Source organism: Lepisma saccharinum, chromosome 26 (assembly GCF_977018435.1).
Source record: "Lepisma saccharinum chromosome 26, izLepSacc3.1, whole genome shotgun sequence".
Classification (NCBI taxonomy): domain Eukaryota; kingdom Metazoa; phylum Arthropoda; class Insecta; order Zygentoma; family Lepismatidae; genus Lepisma; species Lepisma saccharinum.
Window position 1 is genome coordinate 21,979,246 of NC_139254.1, and position 26,128 is coordinate 22,005,373.

Here is a 26,128-nt window from a genome sequence, read left to right on the forward strand (position 1 = left end):
CCTTGGATGATTAACAGATTCCTTATTAATCATTATTCCTAGAAAATATGTCTTCTTGGCATTATGGTTTAAACATTTTATTTGTTTGAAACATTTTTTTCTGTTCTTGTTTAAAACACTGTTTAAAACATTTAAAACACGTTTAAAACATAAAAAACTTTTCGTTTTGTTTCTTTAAAAAACACAAATTTTGCAAGGCATTTGCTACAAGCGATGTTGTAGAGTATCGATAAAGCATTCCTGAGTTCCAATCCCGGATAGGACATGGATGTTTGTGTTGTCCGTAATGAGAAATCCGAGAATAAGAGAACATTTAAGTCAGTCTCCATGGCCGAGTGGTTAGCAACTTCATCAACTTCCGAGCCCGGGTCAGCACATTCATTGTAAATACTTTCTGTTGGGATATGACAACAATTTAGGTATTTTTGGCATTTCCTATTGCTTTTTAACGAATAATAGAAAGAATTACTTAAAGTGAATGGTAATAAAAATCAAGGATATGTTATGTAAATTAGTTTCAAAATAATTGCAGACTTTTCACATGTAGCATGCCTAGATTGAGTGTGAAGTTAGTGCTTTGAATTAAATCTCATCTCTGAATTGTATACCTTACTGCCAGAAAGAAATAAACAAATACACTGAGCTGCTGGAAACATTTGTCGAATTCCACACCGAATGATTTTTTTCGAACATTCTGAAATGAAATTATTCAACTTAATTACTAAACTCCATACTCAATGAATTTCAACTACATTCTTAAAAAAAGAAAACACTTTGGAGAGTTTCGTATTTAAACCCGCGACCCTTAATTCCTAGGGAAAATAAAGAGATATGTGACGCGAGTACTTTACCGATACACAACAGCGATTCCCAACATGTGCTCCGCGGACCCCTAAGGGCTCCGCGTGCATTTCCCAGGGGCTCAGCGGCCGCTCCAGGAAAATAAATCAAAATTGAATGAAATTAAAATTTAAGAAACAAAAAGTAGAATCAAAATAAGAAAACTGGAAATTATATTCTGAACGGAAATTTGCCAAGTTTAATTTTGTGCCTCCTCTAGCAGACGACGCTGCTGCCACTACAGTGGCTCCACCAAAATAATACACTTGGAAATTCTATTTCTGTCTTTTCTGTCGAAAGCAAGGGAGGGTCACATGAACTACTGAACCAATCAGCTTTGTCAAGTTGCCGTGGTGAGAGGGAATTCTCGTGGTATTCTGCTTTGCCAAATTTCTCCTTTTGAGTCCTTTTCGAGACAGGCGACACCCTAAACAAGGCCAAGCACGGCGAAGTCTAATGGTTACCGCCGCATAGCAAGCGAATGGGTCTCCGATTCCCTGTCTCTCTCTGAAATACGAGTGAATGCTTGTTGTTTTTAGATTTATTTATTTCTTTTTGTGCGAGCCATAGGCTGTACGCACTACATAGTTTTGATTTTTTACAATATTTTGTTACATTTAGTTTTCTTTTAAGCTGTCTCTTACTTTGTCCCTTATATACACATTCTTCCCCTCCCTCAACAGTTCTTCTTCCAGTCTTTCTTCCTTCTTCCTCGCCCCACTTCTCTTTTCCTGCACTCTCACCAAAAAACGCATACATTTTACTTTACGCACACTTACACTATAAAGATGGCTCATTTCGCTGCATTCTCTAATAGCTTTCCCCCGGCGTTCTCTTACTTCTCCCAGGTATTTCCCCACTTGCTGCCCCGCTTCCTTTGTCTTTATTCTGTCGTCTACCACTTCTATCACCTCCCTCCCTGTTAAGTTTTTCATCCATTTGTCCCTTAGGTCATGTGTAGAAGGGCAGTTCAGTAGGATATGCTTGTCCGTCTCTTCCCCATAGCACAAAGGACATCGTTTCCCTTGTCTCGTTTCTCTTTCTTAGTTGTTTCCATCCCCCTAATCTGAACCATGCCAGCGCGCCTCTGATTTTTTTTCCCACAACCTGGATATATTTCGCTTTCCCCTATTCTCCTACTCTTAGCTGTTCCCTGATTGAGGCATTTGTTTGGCAGTCTGCTATTATTTCTTGTCTGTCTTTGTCCAGTAACCTGTGTCCGATTTGATTTGCTGTTGAGATGCCCCCCCCCCCCCTTCCTCACTCTTCCCATACCCAACCCATTCCGCTATTATATAAGATATTTTCACTTCCAAACCCCAGCTGACAGCAAAAGGTGTCGTGTACGACTGGACAAAAATCAAGTGTGTAGCAAACGGTAGAAACACCACTTCCCCCCTTGAACTGGAGGCGTAAAGTCTGGGTTTCCTCAAGTCCATTCTTTGGCCGAGCGGACTTTAGCTCCAAAATTATTGAAGCGCGAGAGCGAGATGGACAGACAACGCGAGTGAGCCACGAGACACGCGCTAGCCTCTAGATTCTAGAACAATGCCTTCTGAGTTTATGATAGTGTTGAATGATGCCATAAAAATAATAAACTATATAAAATCACGACCTCTTAGAAGCGAGCTCTTCAAAGCCACCATCAGTTGCTCCTACTGCACACTGAAGTAAGGTGATTGTCTAGGGGAAAAGCGTTGACACGTTTGATGGAACTGCGTGAAGAGGTGTTAGCATTTTTGATGGACCATAGGCTCTATTAGCGACGGTTTTAAATAATGAAGACTGGGTGTGCAAACTGGTGTATTTGGTTAACATTTTTAGTAAATGAACGAAATAAGTCTACCATTGCAAGGAAAAACTGCCGTAGTTTTTTATGCAAACGCCAAAGTGTCTTTTTTTAAGAGGAAACTTCTATAGCTGTTGGTTGGAGTGCGTGGAAAAGGAAGATATCGATCGCTTCCTTCTTACAAATAGCTTCTTGAATGAAAATAACATCAAGGTTCAAGAAAAAGATACAGAAAAAATATTTAGGCGCATCTCGAAGCTTTGAAAGACTTGTTTGAACATTATTTTCCAACAGCTCAAGAGAAGGTGCTTGATGACTTTAAATGGGTGCTGAATGTGTTCAACGTGAACAAAAAACCACCCAGCTTATACTCAGCGGAATACGATGTCCTCATAGATTTGACACCTTTATGCTTCACCTATTACGGTTTTGTGATACACCCATGACGGTGTTACACCACTTTTGGTGGTAACTCGGTTGCATATAGTTTTTGACGGACGGTCCTTTGCTTTTTAGGATCATTTCCTGCGTTTCTCAATGCAACTAAAAAAAAGCCAAATACGTAGTATTTTTCAAGGGTGTACTGCAAATATGCTTCTAAATGAGAAGATTAACAACCTCCCCGAGGGCGCAGTGGTAACGTCATTGCCTTGTAATCAAGGGGTCCGGAGTTTGATGCGCAGTGGAGGCGAATAGGGTTTCGGATCCCACTTTAAAACTGTAGGTCCAGTCCCGTGCATAAAGTGGACTCAAAGCAAAAACTCAAACTCAATGAGATGATTAAGAGAGATTAAGGCTTGACTGGACCTTGGGCAGCCGTGAGGGCGATTTTTACAAATTTTCCTCTCCATTCGAAAAACTGCTGTGATATTCCAAAATCTAAAAAATTACGTCAGCTTAGAATTCCTTCTAGAGCATTGACGTGAATTTTCGTGTAGTTTGCTTTCACTGCTGTTTAGATATTATCAATAGTTTAATAGACTTACGTAATCGGGAAAGCATTGAAAATATCTAAACAACAGTGAAAGCAAACTACACGAAAATTCACTTCAATGCTCTAGAAGAAATTCTAAGTTGATGTATTTTTTTTAGATTTTTGAATATCACAGCAGTTTTTCGAATGGAGAGAAACATTTGAAATCATTCGCCCTGGCGCTGCCAAAGGTCCAGTCAAACCTTAAGTGATAGATAAAAAGGTTCAAGGAAAAAGATTACGAGAATTATATGGATAAAGGAAGATAATACAGAAGTAGAAAGAGACAGAGAAACAAAAGGAGGAGAAGAGAGAGAGAGGGGGGGGAGAGACAGCAGGAAAAGAGTGAAATATAGATACAGCAGGAAGGACATTATCAAAAGAAACATGGAAATAAACAGAAAGAGAGACAGGAAAAAGATTAAGAAGCAAGAGTGAAAGAAAAGGAAGTGATGGAAAGGTGAGGAAAGAAATTAAGAAAGAAACAGAGAAACAAAGAGAGATACAAATAAAGAAATAGAGGGATAGAAAGAAAGAGAGAAATTGAGGAAGGAAATGATAGAAGGAAATACAGAGATATAAAGAAATAGAGAGTAGGAGAATGAAAAAACAAATGAAGAAAAGGATAGAAAGACAAACAGGCGAAAGGAATGAGAAAGGAGGAGGAACACATATCCGTGTACAGTACAAGAGGCGAGACAAGAAACTCTCCCACCGATGTGCTGGGTCGGAAACGCGGCAAGCGCATGCGCGAACTTCCCTTATCGTGCACACAGGCAGGGTTGCCGAACGTCATAAATGTTGTGTGAGCACCGAGAAACAACGCGATCGACTTGCCTGTCTTCATTTAAAGTGTGTGTTTGTTCTGTGTGCAGTGTACTTGCTAGCATGGAAGCTTGCAGTTCAGAGAAAGCAAGTAAACTCGGTGGACGGAAAGTAATCCACAGCCAAGGGCGAGAAATTGTATATAATGTCAATGCATTTATGAAAGACCAGGTGGGAGTTCGTATGTCCGAAAACCTGTTGCAAAGGAGGGTGGCTCGCGCAAGTGGCGTTTCATTCAGCAGTGTGAGAAGAATTGTACTACGTTGAAGAAACACTTTCATACGCCCCATAAAACACGACCTCGCCGAAAAATCAAAAGTCATATAGACGAGTTCGATAAGTGTGTTGTTAGGCGTGTTGTGCACGAATTTCACGTTACGGACGGGGAAGGTAACTGAAGGGTTTTGAAACAAAGCATAGAGTTCCAAGGCAGTGAGTTTAAGTGGGAAAAAGCAGAAAATATAGACAATTGCTTATAGAAAAGGACGAAATAAGAAGTTTACGTTCATCGTACCTCAAAGCCATAAAAATCTTTCGTCGACAAGGACGACCCATTGTTTACGTTGACGGACTTATTTTCACAGCTCGACAACAAAGAAAGAAGCTTGGATGAATGGAACCGCGGCTGCCGTCAAAGCACCGGTGTCTAAAGGGTAACGTGTAATTGTTGTACACGCTGGCGGTTAATCTTCAAATTTGGAAAATCTTTTGGCGATTACCACCATGAAATGAATGCCCAAAATTTTGATTTGATTTTTTTTTTTATTTGATATATTTTACTTTACCTCGCGTTTTGTGCCTCTTGGCTAATTTGCGAAGATGGGTATGAGTGATGACATGATGAAATTGATGAATGGACATTTACAAACAACCATGAACGAGCGGGATTCGGACCCGGGACCCTTGGCATCGCAGCGCGATGTGATAACCACTCAGTCAAATAAATCCTGCGCCTTCTTCCTTCTTCCGAAAAGACATTATGATTCAGTGGCTCGTTCAAAGCAACACCCCGTTTGACGCACACATGTTCAAACCAGAATTGTATTCATTGGTGAAAATTAACAAACCCCGTTTGAAGATGTTCAAAATTGATTCCATCTTAGCGGAACACGGTCATTCCGTTGTATGTTTACCGCCATATCACCCAGATCTTTTTGCTTAGTTTTCTTGTGTTCTCGTTCTGCATAGACATTTGACCCGTATGCACTGCCAACCCTTCTTCTGTGCGTCCTACCCCTACGTATGGCTTGGGCGTGAGGCCGCGAGGAGTTTCTTGTCTTACCTATTCTACTGTATACACGCAGCAAATTGTAATCATGAAAATATGCCTTATTGAAAGTTTATTTCATAGCATCATATGGTACACGAAATAAGTTAATTATGCTCCTTTCGAGGAAGCAAGGTTAATACTTTATTAACATTTGCTAATAACAACAAAATAACGGCAAGTGGTGTCTTTTCACCTAATTTGCCCAGTTACCGTTACTTAAACGTTGGATGCATTAAATATGGAAAAATATAAAGACAAATCTCTGCTTTCAAAATTTCTACACATGCTAATGAAAATAGTACTTTTCCTGCTCGATGGCAGAGCCCGTTAAGTGCGTGGCCATCGATTTCGCCACCAAAGTCTCCTAGTTCGATTCCCGACTTTGGCATGGGCGTTATCTGTGAGTGCTCCTTCATCAATTTCATTTCATCGTTACTCATCCTCATTGTCGCGATTAGCCACAACCGGAAGAAATGCGACGTGAAATAACAAAAATACAATAATAAGTTCAACGAAGTAAATATGCAAGAAATTCGGTAAAAAATGGAGGCTCCGCCAGGACTCGAACCAGAGTCTTTGGCATACAGAGCCCTGGTCGAGCCTGCATTTTTCGTTGAAGTTTCTACATAGTACAGGGTGGTCAAGAAGTATGGAGACACCTGAATAAAAGTTGAATAACATACCTGTTCCGCAAAACTAAGCTCTCAGGTTTGTAATAGGAGTGGGGTCAAATGTTGTAGGGTATACGATGATGACGGCCTCCATCTTGAAACCCGCCATCTTGAATTCAACTTTAAAATTCTAAATGGCAACCCTTTAAATGGAAATTTCCATTCCATTGAGGTGTCACAAGCTATGCTTTCTATTAAAAATCATATGCTCTGCAACATTTCCCCACACACCTATTACAATCGTACAGTGTTAGTTTTGCGGAACAGTATGTCATTCAACTTTTATTCGGGTGTCTCCATACTGCTGGAGCACCCTGTATATATCCTGTGTGTGCAAAATCTTAATGTGACGAAAAATACTTTCTTTATAATACTATGCATCAGTACCTATGTGTTATCTTTTTAAATCCTTTTGTGCAGACAAACTAATCGGAACAAAAGTAGAACCCAATCCACAGAAAGATATCACTATCGATAATCGAATCTTGTATATGCATTTCTATCTCATCCCCATTGGTATGGGTATACGAGGATTCCAGTGAAATATCAGTTGTTGATGACGCAAGTTTAATAGTTTAATGGGATAGGAACCAACTGTCTTATAAGTGATCGTGATGTCAATATATTTTTGATAAGAAGCGGTCTTTCATAATTTATTTAAAATACACATTTTAAAATATACAAATTGGGTCTATGGAAATTTAAGGAATGATGTTCATCATATTATTTTGGAATGTCCAATTCACTCGGAGAAACGAAAGACATTATAAAAAACATTATCAAAAATTAATGTGCCGTTTCCCATAAATTTGTCTTCATTGTTGTACGCAAAAGATATTCGAATTCAATGTATTATACTTGCTTCTTTGAGACAAGCTGATATAACATTGTAATATATATTTTTTAATGAATGGAATGAGTGAATGTTAAAAATAAAATATTTAAGAGTGTATTGAAAATTTTTGTAAAATGTATATAAAAAATGTATCTTATGTACTTATTTATTTATGTATTGAACTCAACAGGTACATACCTAATTACAGAATTATGAAGTATACATAGTGAATACAATTACATATATTTCTGTAATATAGAGATAGATATTATATATATACACATACATAAAACATACATTTAAAATTATTTTCTCTCTATATATATACACACTTTATCACATCATTTAATTAGGAAATTGTGTGTTGAAGCTTAGGTCATTGTGTTAATAGTGGCTTTACTGAGGTCGCTTAGGTTCATAGAAAATATGTCAATGGTGTTATTCTTGATTAGCAATTTATTGTAACTGGTGCACATTCTCCACAATGGAGATTTCTTTTTAATTTCCGATCTAGCCTTCTTTATAAGAAAAACTTCGTTTTTGAGTCTAGTTTTCGACGACGGGATTCGAAAATTTATCTGGCAGAGTAGATGTTCAGCATCTACTTCGTTATTTAACAACTTCCACAAGAATACTATTTCCTGTAACGTTCTTCTATGACAAATGTATGCTGGGCGTAAGCAGCCAGACGTCAAGTTAAGTCCAATAAAATTTGTTGATGATGATGATGTTCTATACTTCTAATAACCTTGGTTCTATCGACGGGAGGACTCGTATTGTATCTACATGTAATAGTCAATATTGTATAATGTAGTGAAGTGAAATATCTGTATCTTAAAGGTATCTCAAACCGATGCATTGCTTAGTAAGGTAGGTGAACCAAAAGTTAAGCTTCTAGGGCAATTTACAAATCTCTAATGAGAGATAAATTTCTAAAATTAAAAGAAATAACTCCTATAACTAATTAACAACGTGTACTAAATGGATATTTTGTAACATTGCTTGTAACTTTTTTTAAAAAAAATTACAAACCCGTTACATCTGTTCTCAAGGTGGTCCATGAGTCCCAAAGGTGGCCCACGGCTTGTAGTTGGCTTAGAAAATGATGCTTGTGCTCAAGAAAAAACATTCATGTTTATTCACGTTTCTACATCTTAGTAGAGAACATTCTTGGTGTCAAACTTTTGATTGTTGACATGCATTATATACAGTAACGACGAATAGCCGACCTCCGAGGAGGAGTGGCTGCACAGTCCCTACGACGCCAGGGGTTCCTTAATCACTTAAATAAAATGGCGGTAACAGTTAGATATAGCGAAAACACATTTCTTCAAATTTTCAGGAGAAAAGACGGGAAAGTAGTTACGGAATTGAATTCCTGTGGGCTTTTGTAAGCTGTGAATAGTGTTTTTTCCATTCGTGCAACTTATTCGGCCGGTAAATAATGTAATTTAATTTTCGACATTCATGTATCTCCGTTGCACGATAGCTCGTGCCACCATTACCATCGGCTACGTGAATAAAATGTTCCGTGCATTTGATGTAACCCCTGTCAGTGTAGCAACCATGCGGTAGTTTTACAAGATGACGTGTGAGCGTTTTTTTTCCAATTTAATTTTCTATGTTTGCCTAACCTAACTGAACCTAGCCTAACCTTCCGTGAATGGTTTGTGGATCAATTTTCGCTTAAAAACCTTTTGTGAATAGTTTGTGCGGCATTTATCGGTTCATAAGTTTGGTAACACTGCATATCAGCTGACGATAGACAACGTGAGTCAAGATTTGGCCGCCAATTAGCAACGACCAATAAATACTTATAATGTTAAAAATAACGCTTTTTTCATTGAAAAAAAATTAATCCCAAGTTGAAAAATGTTCCGCTATGCATATGAGGTACATATGAGTACAAATGAAATTAATTTGAAAATAAACGAGTTAAATGTGTTTCCGCTATATCTAACTAGTGCCAAAATGGCTGCTGGCAGCCAGAGACAGTTCATTTTCTGCATGGTGCACCTGAGGGGGACTGGGTATATTAATGTGGTGTCATTTGTTAGCTGTGTTAAATGCTGATATGATTTCCGTAACGTGGACAACCTTTGGAACACCTATCTTCTAGTGTTTATACTGTCTTTCCGTATTTTTTCGTGAAAAAGTTATGTGGTCGATGTGTAAAAATGTACCCAAGCAAGAGTTGAACATCAGAAAACAGAAAATGCTGTATGAGACCTGCTAATCTTAAAAGACATTCATGGCGTAGTTCAGATAGAAATTGTTCACGTCTTCTATTATCTGCTAGATGGACATTCTGGCCGGCAAACAACTCTATAAATGGCCAGACGAGGTGGTGCCAGCGGAAGACGCTCTGAGGCAGAAAATGGTGGTCCTCTTCTACTTCACGGCAAGATGGTGTCCCCCGTGTCACAGATTTATGACGCTAGTCAAAGATATTTATCAGGTATGTGATTCGTAATTGATGATACTCAGTGAACAACTTCCACCACAATTAGGGTGACCGTACGTCACGTTTCGGAGACGCGTCCTGGTCATCCCGTCCATATTTTAAATATCCTTATTATGTCCCGTTTTATAAATATCAAGAAGTTAGCTAAAAAATCAATCTACATTTGAGACATTTCATGCTAAAAGAAGTCGATGGCATCTTGTATACTAGCATAAAGTAACTCAAAGTCTCCAGCAGATCCGCCCTTAGGTTGTACTGTACACAGGAAATACAAGGAAAAGGGTAAATCAAGGCATTCCTCAAGCCAGAGCAGAGTCGAGTCACCGGATTATGAGAAGACAGTCCGAAGGTAGTCCGAAGGTAGTCCGAAGGTAGTCCGAAGTGATAGAAGAAATGGACAGTGGCGTAGCTTTCCTCTACTCATCTGCAACGAGACAGGTAATTCTATTATCCAATCTTGCACCTGCCGATTCTGTCCTGACGAGTCTAAAACCCAAGTGTAATATTCTCATTCTTGTTACTTATGTACAGTGGGATCCATGAGTACTACCTTGCAAATTGTCCATGACTATTTTCATTAATTTTTCTCTTACATCCTATGTGTTTTTAAGCGATGGATTTTTATGTATGCTGGTGCAGAAGTTGTCAGAAGCTTGGTTTTGAGTTTTCTTTTAATTCTTGAAGCTCTTATTGGGTCAAATAAAGTGCACGAACATGGTGATGGACAATTTGCACGGTAATACTAATGGATCCCACTGTACCTCTCCTACTGGGCCAGTGGTGCCCTCAACAGCTAAGCGAGTTAGTTTTGAGATACGCTTACCAGGATTCGATCTCCATACCTTATACGCTAGTGTCATGGAAACACTGTTTCAGTTATTCATAGAAATTTGTTAGTTTTTACATTTAGATTTGCTTTTCTGTGACTTTTGGCTAATTGTGCATAACAATCCAAATGCTAGAATTTCGTTGCGAAGATTCGAGCAGGCAGCAGCAGTTCTCTGTTTAAGCTACTTACTTCAAGGTTTTTCTTGTTTCGTATGAGTTCTGTTATTTCTAGAGCAATGGATAAGTATGAGCAAGAACCGTGTAGTGTCAATGCGTGCCTGCACGAAGAATTTAACTTCCTGCGTCTCGACACACATTCAAAAGAAAATTCCTAATGACTCGGTGAATGCTAATATATTTTCTAGTTTAACTAACTAATAATAATAATAATAATAATAGTTTTATGATTCCAGATTTTTCAGGAGGGGGTGAAGCGACTTCCTTGAGATGTCTCGTTTTGGGGTCAATATATTATGGTCACCCTACCACAATTCATTGCCCTAAATCACGCTCCACCGCCATATTGCGGGCAAACAGATCAGATCATGCGTTGTAAACATATCGGATTAGCATTGTGCGCATGAACTTTGCCAAAGTGATTCAAGGTATGATTATCATGATCACATGAGGAATGTGTACGTATAAAATATAGCAATTTTCACGCTGCAAGGAGTGTATTATTCCAAAAACCTAAAAATATAGAATTGTAACAAAAAATTAAGTTGTACACTTTAATCCTTTATAATCAAAATACAAATTGTAATGCAATAGATAACGTGAACAACAATGGAAGTGAGCTCTCTAAAACATGAAGATGTTACATTTTCTAGTATCGAAGACGTAGCAAATATTAGTTTAACACGACTGTCTATGATAATAATAGAATGTCGTCAATACATTAATTTTCAATTCTGCAATATCTTTGAAACTATTCAAGGTACAAATGTGGAATTTGACGAGTTGATGGAAACGTGATTTATCAACTCGACACGATGTCAATTTTCTATAGAATTGTCTGTTTTAGCCAATAATCTAACACAATCGATACCAATCGACTACTCAGAAACTGCTAGAGATACAAAGATATAATTTAGTGGACTGAAATATCTATCCTTGGTACTATCTCGGTCGATTCGACAGCCTGTCTACGAGAACCGAACTTCAGATTTTTAGACTCAATTAAATACACAAACGTAGAGTTTGATGTGTCGATAGACATCAAGTAACTTCATTCGGAAAAAAATATTCTTTGTTCGAGTCAGAGTCGTTCGATGTTTCTTGTTACTCATAAAATAGAACAGATATAAAGCTGAAAGTTCATGGACTGGAGGAAGCATCAGGTTGTTGTATAGTGGAACATTTAATTCTTCGATCGAGCTGTTATGCCTGCCAATGAGTGCGAAACAATTATAAGCAATCGTTATTATAGTGACCAGTTGCGTGCCTAGGATTTTCGAAAGTAAAGGTTACGTATACTTTTATTTAGTAATCAGTCCTCATTTTGCCATCTTTTCCTGCGTTTGACGTTCATTTTTAAGGAGTACTGTGCCAAAGAGGAGTGGAGGTTATGACCCCCCACAAAAACCCACCTTGGGCACGCCCTGACAGTGACCTATTGCTAGAACATCTACTGAAATGTTGCTTCAATGTCAGTTATCTCTATTTGACTATTTAGTTCACTACGAGAACTACTGACATCGTAACAGGTTCCCCTGATTAGAGAAAAGTAGCAAGCCAAAAGCAATAACCTCCTTCGTCGGCCGTTACTCTCTCAAGCATTCAAAGAATGCTAAGTCAGTATCAAATCTATCTTCCTGGTTGATTGAAAGGAAGTTGCTGATCAACGGGTATCGGAGAGCAATAACCAGGTGGTGGAAGAAAGAATAAGTTAGAGTGTAACGGACGACTTGGGCTCTTTTGCATTGGTACGAGGAAGGAGAAAGATCGGGGAGCTTGAGCGAGTCCGGATAGAGCATTTCTAGGAGTCTTCTCCGAGGATTTCTTCAGCATCGAATGGACGGGTAATATCCTTCTCTAACCATGTTGATCTAAACTGGAAGACATAAAATCCAAGTTCTTAGTGTTGTGCCATTTCAAGTGTGATAAGTAACCTCTCGTCATTACCATCGAGTTATCTGCCAAAGGGCGAGTGCTCACCACTGAGGATGAATGATTAAGCGAGCTACATCACCCAAGCATAATGGTTAGGATTCTGGTAAGATCCCAACGAGCAACAGTTCGTTACGTGGTGGAGGTGCGGAGCATAATATTTTAGGTGAAGAATATTTAGGTGAAGAAATCGGATCCTAACTGATTAAACACAATGTGGGTACCCACTTTCAAACCGCCCTATTTCCAGCCCAGTACTGATTATAACCTACTTTAAAACGATCCTGGATAGATTGTAACTAGCGCTGAGTCGATACCGCGATATCGGAAAGTATCGGTTGGATTTTATTTACCGATACCCGCCGATACCTATCTGGCAGTTTGATCGTTTGCGGGGTTCGCAAAAATGCCACTAAGCCCCGCGACAGGTTATGTTTGCAGCAGGTTTTATGCATCAATCCACTCGAGAACGGCACTCAGCATCCCCGAGCCAGTCTCGCCCTAACCGCCGAGCTGTTCATATCACAGACAGTGAGAAAATACGCAGTACTGCAGCGGAACTACAGGGAGGTTATTTCAGTCGTTCACCGCCAGAGTGACGGCCGTTCGGCGGGCTCTTCATGCAACAGGTCCCGGCAAATTGCGTTCAGGAAGTCCGTAACAGAAACCGCTTGTTTTGTAATGTTTCCACTTTTCACAATTACAGTTACAATTACAATTGAAATAAGCACGTACCTTGTCGCAAGGATGCTGGAAAAGGTGTCCTCCCAAATACAAATATTTTGGCACCTTACTTCTGACATCTAATCTTAGATTAGACATCGCTACGTTATCCTCAGTTGACAGAAATGGAAGACAGCATCCCGGCGCATAAAGCAAACCGAAAGCGTAAAATGATATTTAAAAGTAATAATAATGATGATCACTAACCTCCTGTGTTATAAGAGATGTTGAAAATGACCTCCTTTAACAGCAATACAACACGTTTCTTAGGTTCAAGAGATCCTGTCTCTCGTAATTGCCTGACCACTTTTCTGCAAGAATTCGTTTTCACGTAATTATCGTACATAAAAACTCTCTGTTCAAGACTATATTTGTTTAACGACATAAGTAATGAATGAATAACAATTAACACACAATAAAGCACTGGCCATGAGTAGCACATTACAATAACACAGTATAAGCAACACGCGTACTGTTGAACGCAAACAGAATTGAACATGAACGAACACTGACGTCTGGTAGCCGACAGTGTTGCTAACCATTTTTCAGCAATGTCCCTACAGACGTAGTCAAAATGTCCCTACAACTGACCAAATGTCCCTACGCCAAGTAAAGTAACTAAAAAAACAACACCTCATTAGCATGCAAAACAGAAGATAAAATATACACATTTACTTACCAAATCTTTCTGCTCGGTGCTTCCACAATTAATGAAGGAGCGAATTTACAATACATGACCCCTCCCCGATTTTTGTAATATTTTGCATACTCACTAATTGAGGCCTCCTAATCACGAATTTCAAGTTAAGATTTGGGGGGTCACGTGTAGAAATTGCAAAATAAGTGAAATTGAGTGGTCCGCGATCGGCACGATTGCTTATTATTTACCGGAAGATTTTGTGTTTCCAATACTTAAAAAACGAAATATACATTCCTGATATTACTACGACCCCAAATTTTAACTATGTTTGCCTATCCTAACCTAACCTAACCGTACCTGAATGGTTCGTGGGGCTATCCGTCAATGGTTTGTTGGGCTACCCGTGCATGTTTTTTTCGAGCCCAAATTTTAACTATGTTTGCCTAACCTAACTTAACATAAACTTACCGAGAATGGTCAGTGGGGCTATTCCTGAATGGTTTTGCGGTAATTGTGATTACGAACCGATAAAAAATATTATTTTCGTAGCACTTTAACGGGAAACGTTCATCATCGAAGACGCTATTTTCGTATCCTGCAATTTTATGATTGATGTACTGTTGCCAAATTTACCTGTAATCAAATCAGTTCTTCTACATCGTGATTGTCGCTGTCACATGTAAGCACGTTCTTTGGGCAATATACTGAAATCCATAAGTTTATTAATTAGCCCACAGCCATCCTCCTGCACACTCCACCTAACAATCTGTACAACATTAACAACTTTTTTACTGTTCTCTTCCGCCATTCTTACACGATCCATGCTCTCCAAGTATGAAATCAATAGTGTGGCAACGCTGTAGACAGCGTAACTAATTTTAATTTGTTCATATCAACAAATATGGCTACCATACTTGTATACGGAGAATCATTGCGAGAATTGAAAAGCTTATTTTACAACTTCTGCACGTTAATGAACATTTTTTCCCCCTCACCCCAACATGTTAACTTGAGATAAATAATCACGAATAATTATTTCGTGAGTATAAGACGTAGCATAGAAATTACAGAAGGGTCCGGTATTGTAAATTCTTGCCTTAATGAATAATAGGGGTGTGCTGGACAGAATTTTTTGGGTCGGGACGGGATCGGGACGGTAATTTTTTTAAATCCCGACATTCGGGACTGAAAAATTTGCAATTTCCCGACCAAGTCGAAAAATATTCTGGACGGGAAATGTTCGAAATTTCCCGAAGCACTGGAAATCTCGAATTTTACAAGTCATTTTCACTTTAAGTGATCGTTTTTGCATTTCTAGAATAAAAACTTACAACTTTCGATAAGTTCCAGAAACTTACAAGGCAGAAAACGTCGAGAATTAACGACTTTTTAAAGTAAAGAATCCAGCACACCCCTAATGAATAACGTTGAGTCGTTTACTGTTGATTATGTTATTTGAAGTCATACATGCTGCTGCTGTGAAGAGATGGATGTTGGTTGGTGATGCTGTATTTCCTGCATTCTTTAACAATTTTGGTCCCATTTTATTTCCCTTTTTTGTTTTTGTATCACTTAACATTGAAAATATTCTTTCCGTGGAAATGTTTTCAAAAAGGAACTTGCCTTGAAAGTGTTTGGTAACCGATAACATGTTCCAAAATTCTGATGGAGATTTCTTAGTTAGTTCTTTTTTCTCCTCCTCGCTAAAGTATCCAGATAAACTAATTCATAAAATGTAATTTACCAAGATTGAAAAAAGTACCTACGTTTTCCCTCATTTGGCAAAATCTGTCCCTACGTTCCTACGCGGGCGAAATTTAGTGAAAAGTCCCTATGCGTAGGGACATGTCCCTACGGTTGGCATCACTGCCGACACGTGCAGTATGAAGCGCCCTCTCGCGGCTGGCAACTCACCCAACCCCCGATAAGCTGCAGGCGCTGTCGCGACAACTGAGAATAAAGTAGCGATGACTAATCTAAGATTAGATGTCAGAAATAAGGTGCCAGAAATATTTGTAATTGCGAGGGCACCTTTTCCTGCAATCCTTGCGACAAGTTACGTGCTTATTTCAATTGTAATTGTAACTGTAATTGTGAAAAGTGGAAACATTACAAAACAAGCGGTTTCTGTTACGGACTTCCTGAACGCAATTTGCCGGGACCTGTTGCATGAAGAGCCCGCCGAACGGCCGTCACTCTGGCGGTGAACGACTGAAATAACCTCCCTGTATATTCTGCGCGCACGTTTGGGTCTATGTATGCGAAAAGTTGCTGCAAAGTTAACCTGTCGCGGGGCTTAGACACTTTCGTGGACGTAATTATCTTGGAAGTTATGCCAAATTTGAAGTTCTCATTGATTTGTACCGATATTATGTGAAAAAACTGTATTCTGTGATGGCATAACGGGAACTTTTCATATTCTTATGTAATTTTTGAAAATTTTAAAACAAAACTCTGGTAAATTGATGTTTATAATTGGAGAGGGATGGGATACTCACCAATCAATACGAATCAATATTTTGAACGACTTCTAAGCCTTCATACTCTGTAAGAGTATGGACAGTGGCGGCGATTGGGTTCCAAACCTGGGGGGCGGGGCAAGGAGCCAAAACTGGGGGGGCAAAGACAGTATATTTCCCATTGTAGGTAAGGTTTAGCATAGTGCGGGGACAAAAGTGGCAAAATGTGTGTGGGGGGGGGCAATTGCCCCCTATCGCCCCCCTAAATGCCGCCACTGAGTATGGGTATAGGTTCAAAGTGCTATCGGTAGGGACGTGAAGTTATCGTTTTATTTTCCCCTAAATTTCGATGTTATTTTTTACTGCAATTTGGTGTTATTTTTCGCGGTTTAGGGCAAAATTCGGTGTTATCAATTTAAAATCTGTGTTATTTTTACTGTCCCCTTTTATGCTTAAGATTTTTTCATTGTTTTAGTTCTGAAAAAAAAATAGTTTTAATGACAAAATATGATGGCTTACCTTTGTGAGAAATGACCAAATTTCTTTGAAAAACTATTTCATCTCATCGGACACTAAATATGAAATATTTATTGAATGATAACACCCAGATCTTTGAACACAATCATACACAATGCCAATAAATCCCTCTGCGACCAAGCAGTATTTAGAAATTTATTTCAGAAATAATAATAATAAATAAAAACATTTAAGTTAAAATAATTGTATTATAATTATATTAAATCAAAATAATAATAATAAATATTAAATTAATTGTATTGTTAATATTACATTAATAGGCCAAAACGGTATAAGACTAGGAATATAAAAGCATGTATTCGTTATCTAGATTGGTAAAATTTGGCAAGGAAATCAGTGCTGAATGGATAAAGAATTGAATATTTATTAAATAACATGAAAGAATATTAGATCCGTTGACCGTTTGACGAAAATTAAAGTGTCAGAGTCAGATTAATATCTTTGGTACTGTCATTCAAAGTTCGGCGGAAGAATATATTTTCATTGTTCAATGTTACTAGCTACTTGGTAAGTCTTTCGGGGTGGAGGGGGGGGGAGGGTTCTGGAACTTGGGCTTCGCCCCTAAATACGTCATTGACAGTGCGGTAGGATAGTTTAGTGTCCTGCGTCTCCCAATAAAATAATTATGTTATGTTATGCAGTCATTGTACTACGTTAACTTTTGTTTACACACACACACACACACATATAAATTAATACTAAATAAAGGATTTATAAAAACTAAAATTTACTGCCTTCAAATAAATTGAACCAAATATCCCTCCATTATACAACAAATGTTAAACAACGCAAATATTAATTATTTTATTTTTGTACTTGGTAAGTCTTTCGGGGGGGTCCTGACCCCCTGGATCCCCCTAAATACGTCCTTGTCTGCGACCTAAAATACCGTTTTGTGTACATACACATATCCCTTCCCCCGAAATAGAACAGGTGCTTCTCCCTCATTCCTATAAGATTTCCCTCCTGGGAATATCTCCCGACAGAATTATATTTCAGGACGAGGTTAACACTGCCAGTCATGTCCGCGGCAAATTACAATAAATGAGGCGTGGCAATCTCTTTTGAATCGAACTATCACCAGCTAAGCTAGCTCTAATAGCGCTTGAGTTAGTTCTTTATTAATAGAAGTAGTGTTATCCTTAGTTTATAATGCATTCGCGCTAAAGTGCAAAATTCGGTGTTATTCTGAAAAATGGCGTAATTTGCGTTATTTCGCGATTCCACAACACCGAAAACTTTCCTCATTTACGTACCAAAATACATTTTAAACATTTTATTTTGCTTTCATCAACTTTTCGATTTTATCGTTAAAACGAAAACTTCACATCCCTAGCTATCGGCCCCGAAACACTTGACTTGAGCCGACTTCCATGGTCTTTCTCTGTGAGAGTCCCTTCATCAATTTCATATCATCACTCATCCTCACCTTCGAAGTCAAGCAAACCAAATCAATCAATCGAAAGACTTGAAGCAATTTATTCTTCCTTTCCTTTGCCCTTTGCAGGAAGCCCAGGCGAAGGGCCTACCCCTTGAAATCATCTTCGTGTCCCTCGACCAGAGCAAGGAAGCCATGATGTCTTACTTCCGCGATCATGGCCATTGGCTGGCAATCCCATATGGAGATCCACTTGTCAAGTAAGGAAATATTTTTTTTTCAAACATAAAACAATGTATGGTGGTCTTTTCCGTTACATTCTGACTCTGTCCGATAGGTCCTTAGGTGCAATGGTGTAATGGTCTCGCATTTCAGTCTTGAAGCCTTGGACTGGAAGTGGATGTCCTTCGAATTGAACTTCGACTGCAACGACAAACACGATCAGTAGATAAAACTAAGAACATGTTGTTTTCACGCGTTATAAATAGGCTACTTGTTTTTCACCATAGAAATCACATAGCATTTTCAATGTTCCCATACTTACATTTCCACACATTAGAAAAACTTCAAGCTACAACTTGCTGACTTTCTACCTACGTGATTTCAAACAAATGAACAACGAATGTAGGTGTCGAGTACTCAAGCCTGCAACGATGCGTGCTCTAGGGATGGCCAAACGGATCCGGATCCGGATCCGCATCCAAAAGTTACTGATCTGGATCCGGATCCGAAAATTCCGGATCCGGGTCTGAAAGTTTCGGATCTGGATCCGGATCCGAAAGTTCCGGATCCGAGAGTTTCGTATTTCAATTCCATTATAATATTACCACACCTTAAAAAGTATTATGATCTTCGATTACAAAGAAATGTTTCATTAGTTAGTCCTACAAGAATTTTTTTCAAGTGTTGTTCCTAAAATATTTTGCTACGCATCGGCTAACATACTCGTGCAAAAATAATCTTACTTGTTTAACATAAAATGTCAGAGGTGATTTTGTAAATGCCATTGAACAAATATGTATTCATTCGAATGTCTTGGAAATGAAAACCTACATAAATGTGAGACATTCCGTTCCAGGATGAAACCTTTAACACATATAACAAGATAGAAATGTTGTACAAAAATTATACAATTGTTCTACAGTTACAGTTTTACAAATTAAAATAAAACATTATAATATATACAGTGTTATATAATTACAAAGTGTAAGACTAACAAGGGAGGTTATTTAAGTGTCCCCCTCCGATTTCCATGAAACTTGGCAGGTGTATAGTGGGGCCAAATGGAAGAAATACGTGTTTTTTTGTTTCGGCTAAAAATTGTTTTAGGGGGCAACCCCCCTCAAATGTCAAGATGAGGACAAATTTAAGTGGGCATTTGACCCCTGTGTCCCCTTCCGATTTCCATGAAACTTGGCAGGTGTATAGAGAGGCCCAAAGGAAGAAATACGTGTTTTTTTGTTTCAGCTAAAAACTTTTTTCGGGGGCAAAACCCCCTCAAATGTCAAGATGAGGACAAATTGAAGTAAGGATCTGACCCCTGTGTCCCCCTCAGATTTCCATGAAACTTCGCAGGTGCATAGAGGGGCCCAAAGGAAGAAATACGTGCTTTTTTGTTTCGGCTAAAAAACTGTTTTAGGGTGGCAAAACTCGCCTCAAATGTCAAGATGAGGACAAATTGACGTGGGGATCATCTGACCCCTGTGTCCCCCTCCGATTTCCATGAAATTTGGCAGGTGTATAGAGAGGCCCTATGCCCCCTGTTTCTTCCTATGCCATATTTACGTGGTTTCGGGGTCAGATCCCCACTTCAATTTCTCCTCATCTTGACATTTGAGGTGGGGGGGGGCTCTATACACCTGCCAAGTTTCATGGAAATCGGAGGGGGAGACTTAGACCTCCCTTGTAAGTGTATTAATTAATTACAAATCGCGCACGTGCGCACACACACTAATATATATATATATATATATATATATATATATATATATATATATATATATGTGTGTGTGTGTGTGTGTGTGTGTGTGTGTGTGTGTGTGTGTGTGTGTGTGTGTGTGTGTGTGTGTGTGTATATGTATATTATATATATATGTATATTAGCAGGTAACAATATGTTATAAACACATTCTTACTTTCCAAAGAAGCGCATGTGGGATGGCAAAACGGATCCGGATCCGAAAATTCCGGATCCGGATCGAAAAGTACCGGATCCGGATCTGACCATCCCTAGCATGCTCCATGTTATAGTCTTCATTGCTCGTTCAATTGGCTCTTTCGAACTGTACTAGGTGACATCACTTCCGACAACACTGTACTTAAGGCCCACCATTCGGACAGGGCCCAAAGAACATCATTTTAATGTGACAATAATCGTAGAAACATGCATATGTATATATATATATTGTCCCTAGATAGCATTAGCCCACAATCATCTATTTAATTTTCATATAACACTGTGTATTGGTAAGATAACTAAACTACATTTTAACATAGAAGTGATGACTATGTTCGCTTAAGGGTCATTCCATGTCAAATCATCCAGAATTTTGTGAAAATGTCACCCACCATCTCCGATTTTGATGGAATTCGGTATACTTATAGAACTTTTGATGCTCATTACAAAAATGACAACGTTTTTGAGATTGGTCAAGGGGTTCAGAAATTACGCGTTTTTAAAAATCTTCGTGTACACCACATGCGGCTCCACTTTGAATGACACGCATTAGGTTTTAAATTATAGTATCTTCTCTCAGGTTTGCCGTAGAAACTTCAAGTTTGTTTTCTTTTGCTCAGGATAGTGTAAGCTTTCATTTAAATAAGGTTTCAGATCAGTGTATCAATAATCATGTATTTTATGTATAGTTTCATGTATTTTTTTAGAAAAATAAATGACTAACTTCATGAGCAAATTTCGTGCAAGGCCCCCTCTTCAATTTCCTCGAAATTTTATATACAGGTAGCTCAGAGTGTGTACTAATGCTTGATGGAAAAATTGGGATGGGCGGTTCAGAGACAGGGTGATAAAAAAATAATTTGCATTAAAAGTTAATCTTATTAAAAATGCTTATGTATTTAGCACAAAGTCTGAAGTACAATATGTTTTGAGGTATAATATTCAAAATTTCTGTTCACTATGTGTGAAGGTAAGCATAGGCGTAACCTGGCGGGGGCAAAGGGAAGCATTTCGCCCCTCCAAAATTTATAGATTAATTAAAACCTATAAGTTAAATATCTTTTGTGAACCTCCTGGCACTTGAGGAACAAACAAAAAAAGAGTAATTATTGTGATTTTTCAAATGTATTTAGCAATACACTATTTTTATGGGACGGAAAACTTAATGATTCTCTCAACTCTCTTAACCCAAAGATAGTTTCCAAGTTACGCCCATGAAGATAGTACCGAAAAATACTTACTCGATTGTATTCTATGCATTGCCAAAATTTCATGCACTATAAATTGTGCCGTTCACATTTTCTGTTCCCAACTGAAAAAATAATATATCTGTACCTTCTCTGGGTGCTACGTAAAAGGATTTTATTGGAATTGCTGACCTGTCAAGGAAGCTATGCTTTGTTGCATGCTAACTTCATCCACGCTTTACTTCAATTCATATCGCATTGTATGTGAAAAGTTCAGTGTTTTAGGTGGAAAAAGTCATCGTCGAAGGATCTTGGAATGGAGGAGAAAGAAATAGGTGGAAGTGGAATCAGTGACACCATATTCAAAATACCGTGGTCAGCATACAAATGATTAAAATTAATTAAAATCGTTCAAGCAAAGTTGTCTCTTGTGTTTCATCATTTATTTGCAGTAGTAATGTAAGTATATGAAGACATATTATGTACTAGAAACGGAATTTGCAATTTTTACACAAATCAGTGATCATTAACTGTAAGTTTCTTTCACAGTAACTGTAACTGAGTTAGTTTTTAAATGAGTAACTGAAACTCGGTTACTTGTAAAAAGTAACTTACCGAACACTGTAAATAGCATGTAGCCTAAGTTCAAAACAGTGCATACTTAATCTTCCTGGTGCTGTTGTATAGTACTTTGCAATCGCTGACACATTGTACTGTGGGTTGTTGTCATTTCACCTTACGTGATTAATAAGAAATGTATGCCTCTAATACTATTTCTATGGAATTGGTACTTCATTGCTGCACTTGTTACTTGATACTGTTGATGTCTATACAAGTCTTCTAAGTGTTCCAACCACCCCATCACAAGGAGATTTTCTGTGGTATGTGTCAAGAAAAGCTCCATTTCGAAAAACTTCAATGAGCACAAATGTGTATTACTAATTCTTATTTCATATTACGTATCTCCGTGAAGAGTAGCAAAAAAAATCCATATTGAGATAAAATGCACAAGAAGAAGAATTTTCTCGAAGAAAATTTGCTAAACTTGGGAATGATGATTATATTTTTTTAAAAAAAATTGAAGACAGATGAAACTAACTTAGATACAGTGCAACCTCGATTTTACGTTGTTCAGGAGACCAAGCTGAAAAAATCTTAAATGCGAGAAAATCTAAAACCGAGGAAAATTTCTTAGCAATTTGCTATGTTGGGACCACCAAGATTGAATGTCAAATGCAGGAAAATGTAAAATCGAGGAACTTGAAATCGGGGTTCCACTGCAATTATTATTTGTAGGTTTTAATTAATCTATAAAATTTGGAGGGGGGAAATGCTTCCCTTTGCCCCCGCCAGGTTACGCCTATGCTTACCTTCACACATAGTGAACAGAAATTTTGAATATTATACCTCAAAACATATTGTACTTCAGACTTTGTGCTAAATACATAAGCATTTTTAATAAGATTAACTTTTAATGCAAATTATTTTTTTATCACCCTGTCTCTGAACCGCCCATCCCAATTTTTCCATCAAGCATTAGTACACACTCTGAGCTACCTGTATATAAAATTTCGAGGAAATTGAAGAGGGGGCCTTGCACGAAATTTGCTCATGAAGTTAGTCATTTATTTTTCTAAAAAAATACATGAAACTATACATAAAATACATGATTATTGATACACTGATCTGAAACCTTATTTAAATGAAAGCTTACACTATCCTGAGCAAAAGAAAACAAACTTGAAGTTTCTACGGCAAACCTGAGAGAAGATACTATAATTTAAAACCTAATGCGTGTCATTCAAAGTGGAGCCGCATGTGGTGTACACGAAGATTTTTAAAAACGCGTAATTTCTGAACCCCTTGACCAATCTCAAAAAAGTTGTAATTTTTGTAATGAGCATCAAAAGTTCTATAAGTATACCGAATTTCATCAAAATCGGAGATGGTGGGTGACATGGCCTGGATGATTTGACGTGGAATGACCCTTAAGTTTTAATTTCGCTGCGTCTTTCATTTCAAGATTCATATTTGAGGGTCCACTACCATAGTCAAATGACTACAGGCAAGAGGACCTGTGCAGAACCAAGTGTCCTGTGCATTGTACTTGTGCGTGAAGGCGAGGAGTAGAGTAGAGCAGGCTTCCTTATGAACTGAGTTGAACGGATGGAGGGGACGATGCGCGAAGACTTTTGACCAAATTCTTTTGTTTGTGGTCACTCTATATAACCCGGCATTGAGTGTATGCCACTAGTTTTGTTTGGTCGAGCGTTATTCGCTCGTGACGTCATGGCGAGCGAGGAGCTCTCAATTCAATACGCTATCTAGCGTCGTCCGTTCGAACTATTGGGCGCTGAAGCGAAAACCTCTCTAAGAGGTTTACAAGCTGTGAAAGTTTTATTTTCTTGTACCAATATAAACCAACTGTAAATTTGCTTTGCAGTGAACTTCGTTTAATGTATGGAGTGACTGGAATCCCAGCTCTTGTTGTTGTTGACATTGATGGTAACATTATAACCACAGACGGAAGAACAGAGCTGGAGAATAGGAAGAAGAATGTTTTGACCGCCTGGGTTTAAGGTCCACAATCGGAAGAAGATACAGCGTAACTGTGGCTGTTATCCTAGTTCCTAATGTATACATCTAAAATCGCTTGTGATGAGTAGTATATCATTATCTTGAAAGTCTTGTAGCTAATGATAACAAAGAAAATTTATTTTTTAATCATGTAAGACATCTTTTGTGATATTGAAAAATTTTACTAAGAAAAATAAAACTCTTACATAAATTATTGTGATATCGTATTTCCAAAAAGTAAGTTCTCTGTGCGGTTTGAAGATTTTATATGTCGCATAATAGGTATCGTTACTAAGGGTATACCGTCAGGATTTTTTTATCATAAGGCGGGGGGAGAGTAATATTTCACCTCTTACGCGTCAGTCATAGAAACCTATATAGATTTACAGTTATTATTATTATTTTACAAATCATAAAATTGAAATTAAATTTAAAATACTTTGGCGTTGTTGACAAGTTCAGACTTGAATCCACTATTTATACAGAAACTGGATTAGCCTTAATTCCTTTCCATAAATATCTATCTATAACAGTGGCGGCGATTGGGTCCCAAAACCGGGGGGGGGGCTCTCGTCCCCCCTAATCGCCGCCACTGTCTATAAATTGTATGTGGATAATTCTTTGGTTTCTTTGTACTTTTTCACGACACACAGATGTCATGTAGAGACCAATTAATCTGCCCTCCTTCATGGTACGTCTGACTCATGTTTTTTTTTTGCGCTGAAGGGTACTGTAAAAAGACGGTGTGTGAATTGTCAAGGTCATTCCAAGGAAGCCTTCGAATGAGTTTTGCCTGCATACGCCAATAGTTATTTAAGGAAAAGCTAGACATATTAACAATATTTTGGAGTAGTGAATGTTTTTTTAATCACAGATGGGTAGAAAATTATGTACGTTCAAGGTAAACTGATGGCGAATGAAATGAAATAAAAAACACACTTTTATAGTTAACGCTACAAATTCTTATAATTTAACACTATATGGCTATGTTCTTCCTCTGCATTTGCATACGATGAATTTTCATTGTAACTCCACAGTACAATATTTCTTCTATGGTAAATGTGCTGCGTTACGGGTAGTTTGTTATTTTAGTACAAGGGGAAGATATTCCGGTCCTATTATTGTTAATATCATTGCATATCACTTGGATTGCAATAATTAAACTCCAATGTAAATAATAAACAAATCTTGAAATCAATTAAAATAATGAACCATCAAGTAAGATTATTAGTGTAAGAATTAAAATGTTGTTCCTTGTCTTGAATTTTACGAAATCCAGAAAATGACCAAATATCATAATTATATATTTAGTAATTCATTCATTCCTTTATTTGGAACCTAACAGCTTTTATGCCGTTTTTTGTCCATAACAATACACACACACAATTGTTTTACAATAAAATTATCAGTCCATCCCCCCTATTTTACAGATATTTTTTGTTGTTTTTTTAAGAACACTTTGCCTTTTACAATTGTATGTTACACTTCCTTAAAAATGATAACAAACTATAACCAATTCTCACATCTGGATTAACAACTAAACTTAACAAATTTGTTGGAAACTGAACCTTTAGATTATTTAAAGTTTTATACAAGATATTTCTCTCTCTATTATATTTTGAGCATTCCAGTATTATATGTTGTGCATCTGCACTTTCCCAGCCACATTCACATTTCTTATTGTTCGTTATTCCAATTTTGGATAAATGTTGCCTAGTACACAAATGGCCCGTTCTCAGTCTATTTATTAATACAATTACATTTCTTGTAGCACTTACATGATGAAACCATGGTTTTTGTGTTTTGAATTCAGCAAATGGTCTGTATGATTCTCCAACTGTTGTAAG

The 26,128-nt window shown here is 37.9% G+C and overlaps 1 protein-coding gene across 1 annotated transcript; it reads left to right on the forward strand.

Moving 5' to 3' along the window:
• Positions 1-7,934: 7,934 nt before the first annotated feature.
• On the forward strand, positions 7,935-24,482 carry LOC145979728 (nucleoredoxin-like protein 2). Its single transcript, XM_083112708.1, has 4 exons — positions 7,935-8,073; positions 9,503-9,661; positions 18,471-18,601; positions 24,148-24,482. Exons 2-4 carry the CDS (start codon positions 9,503-9,505, stop codon positions 24,281-24,283), a joined length of 426 nt encoding a protein of 141 aa, XP_082968834.1. The 5' UTR covers positions 7,935-8,073; the 3' UTR covers positions 24,284-24,482.
• The last annotated feature ends 1,646 nt before the right edge of the window (positions 24,483-26,128 follow it).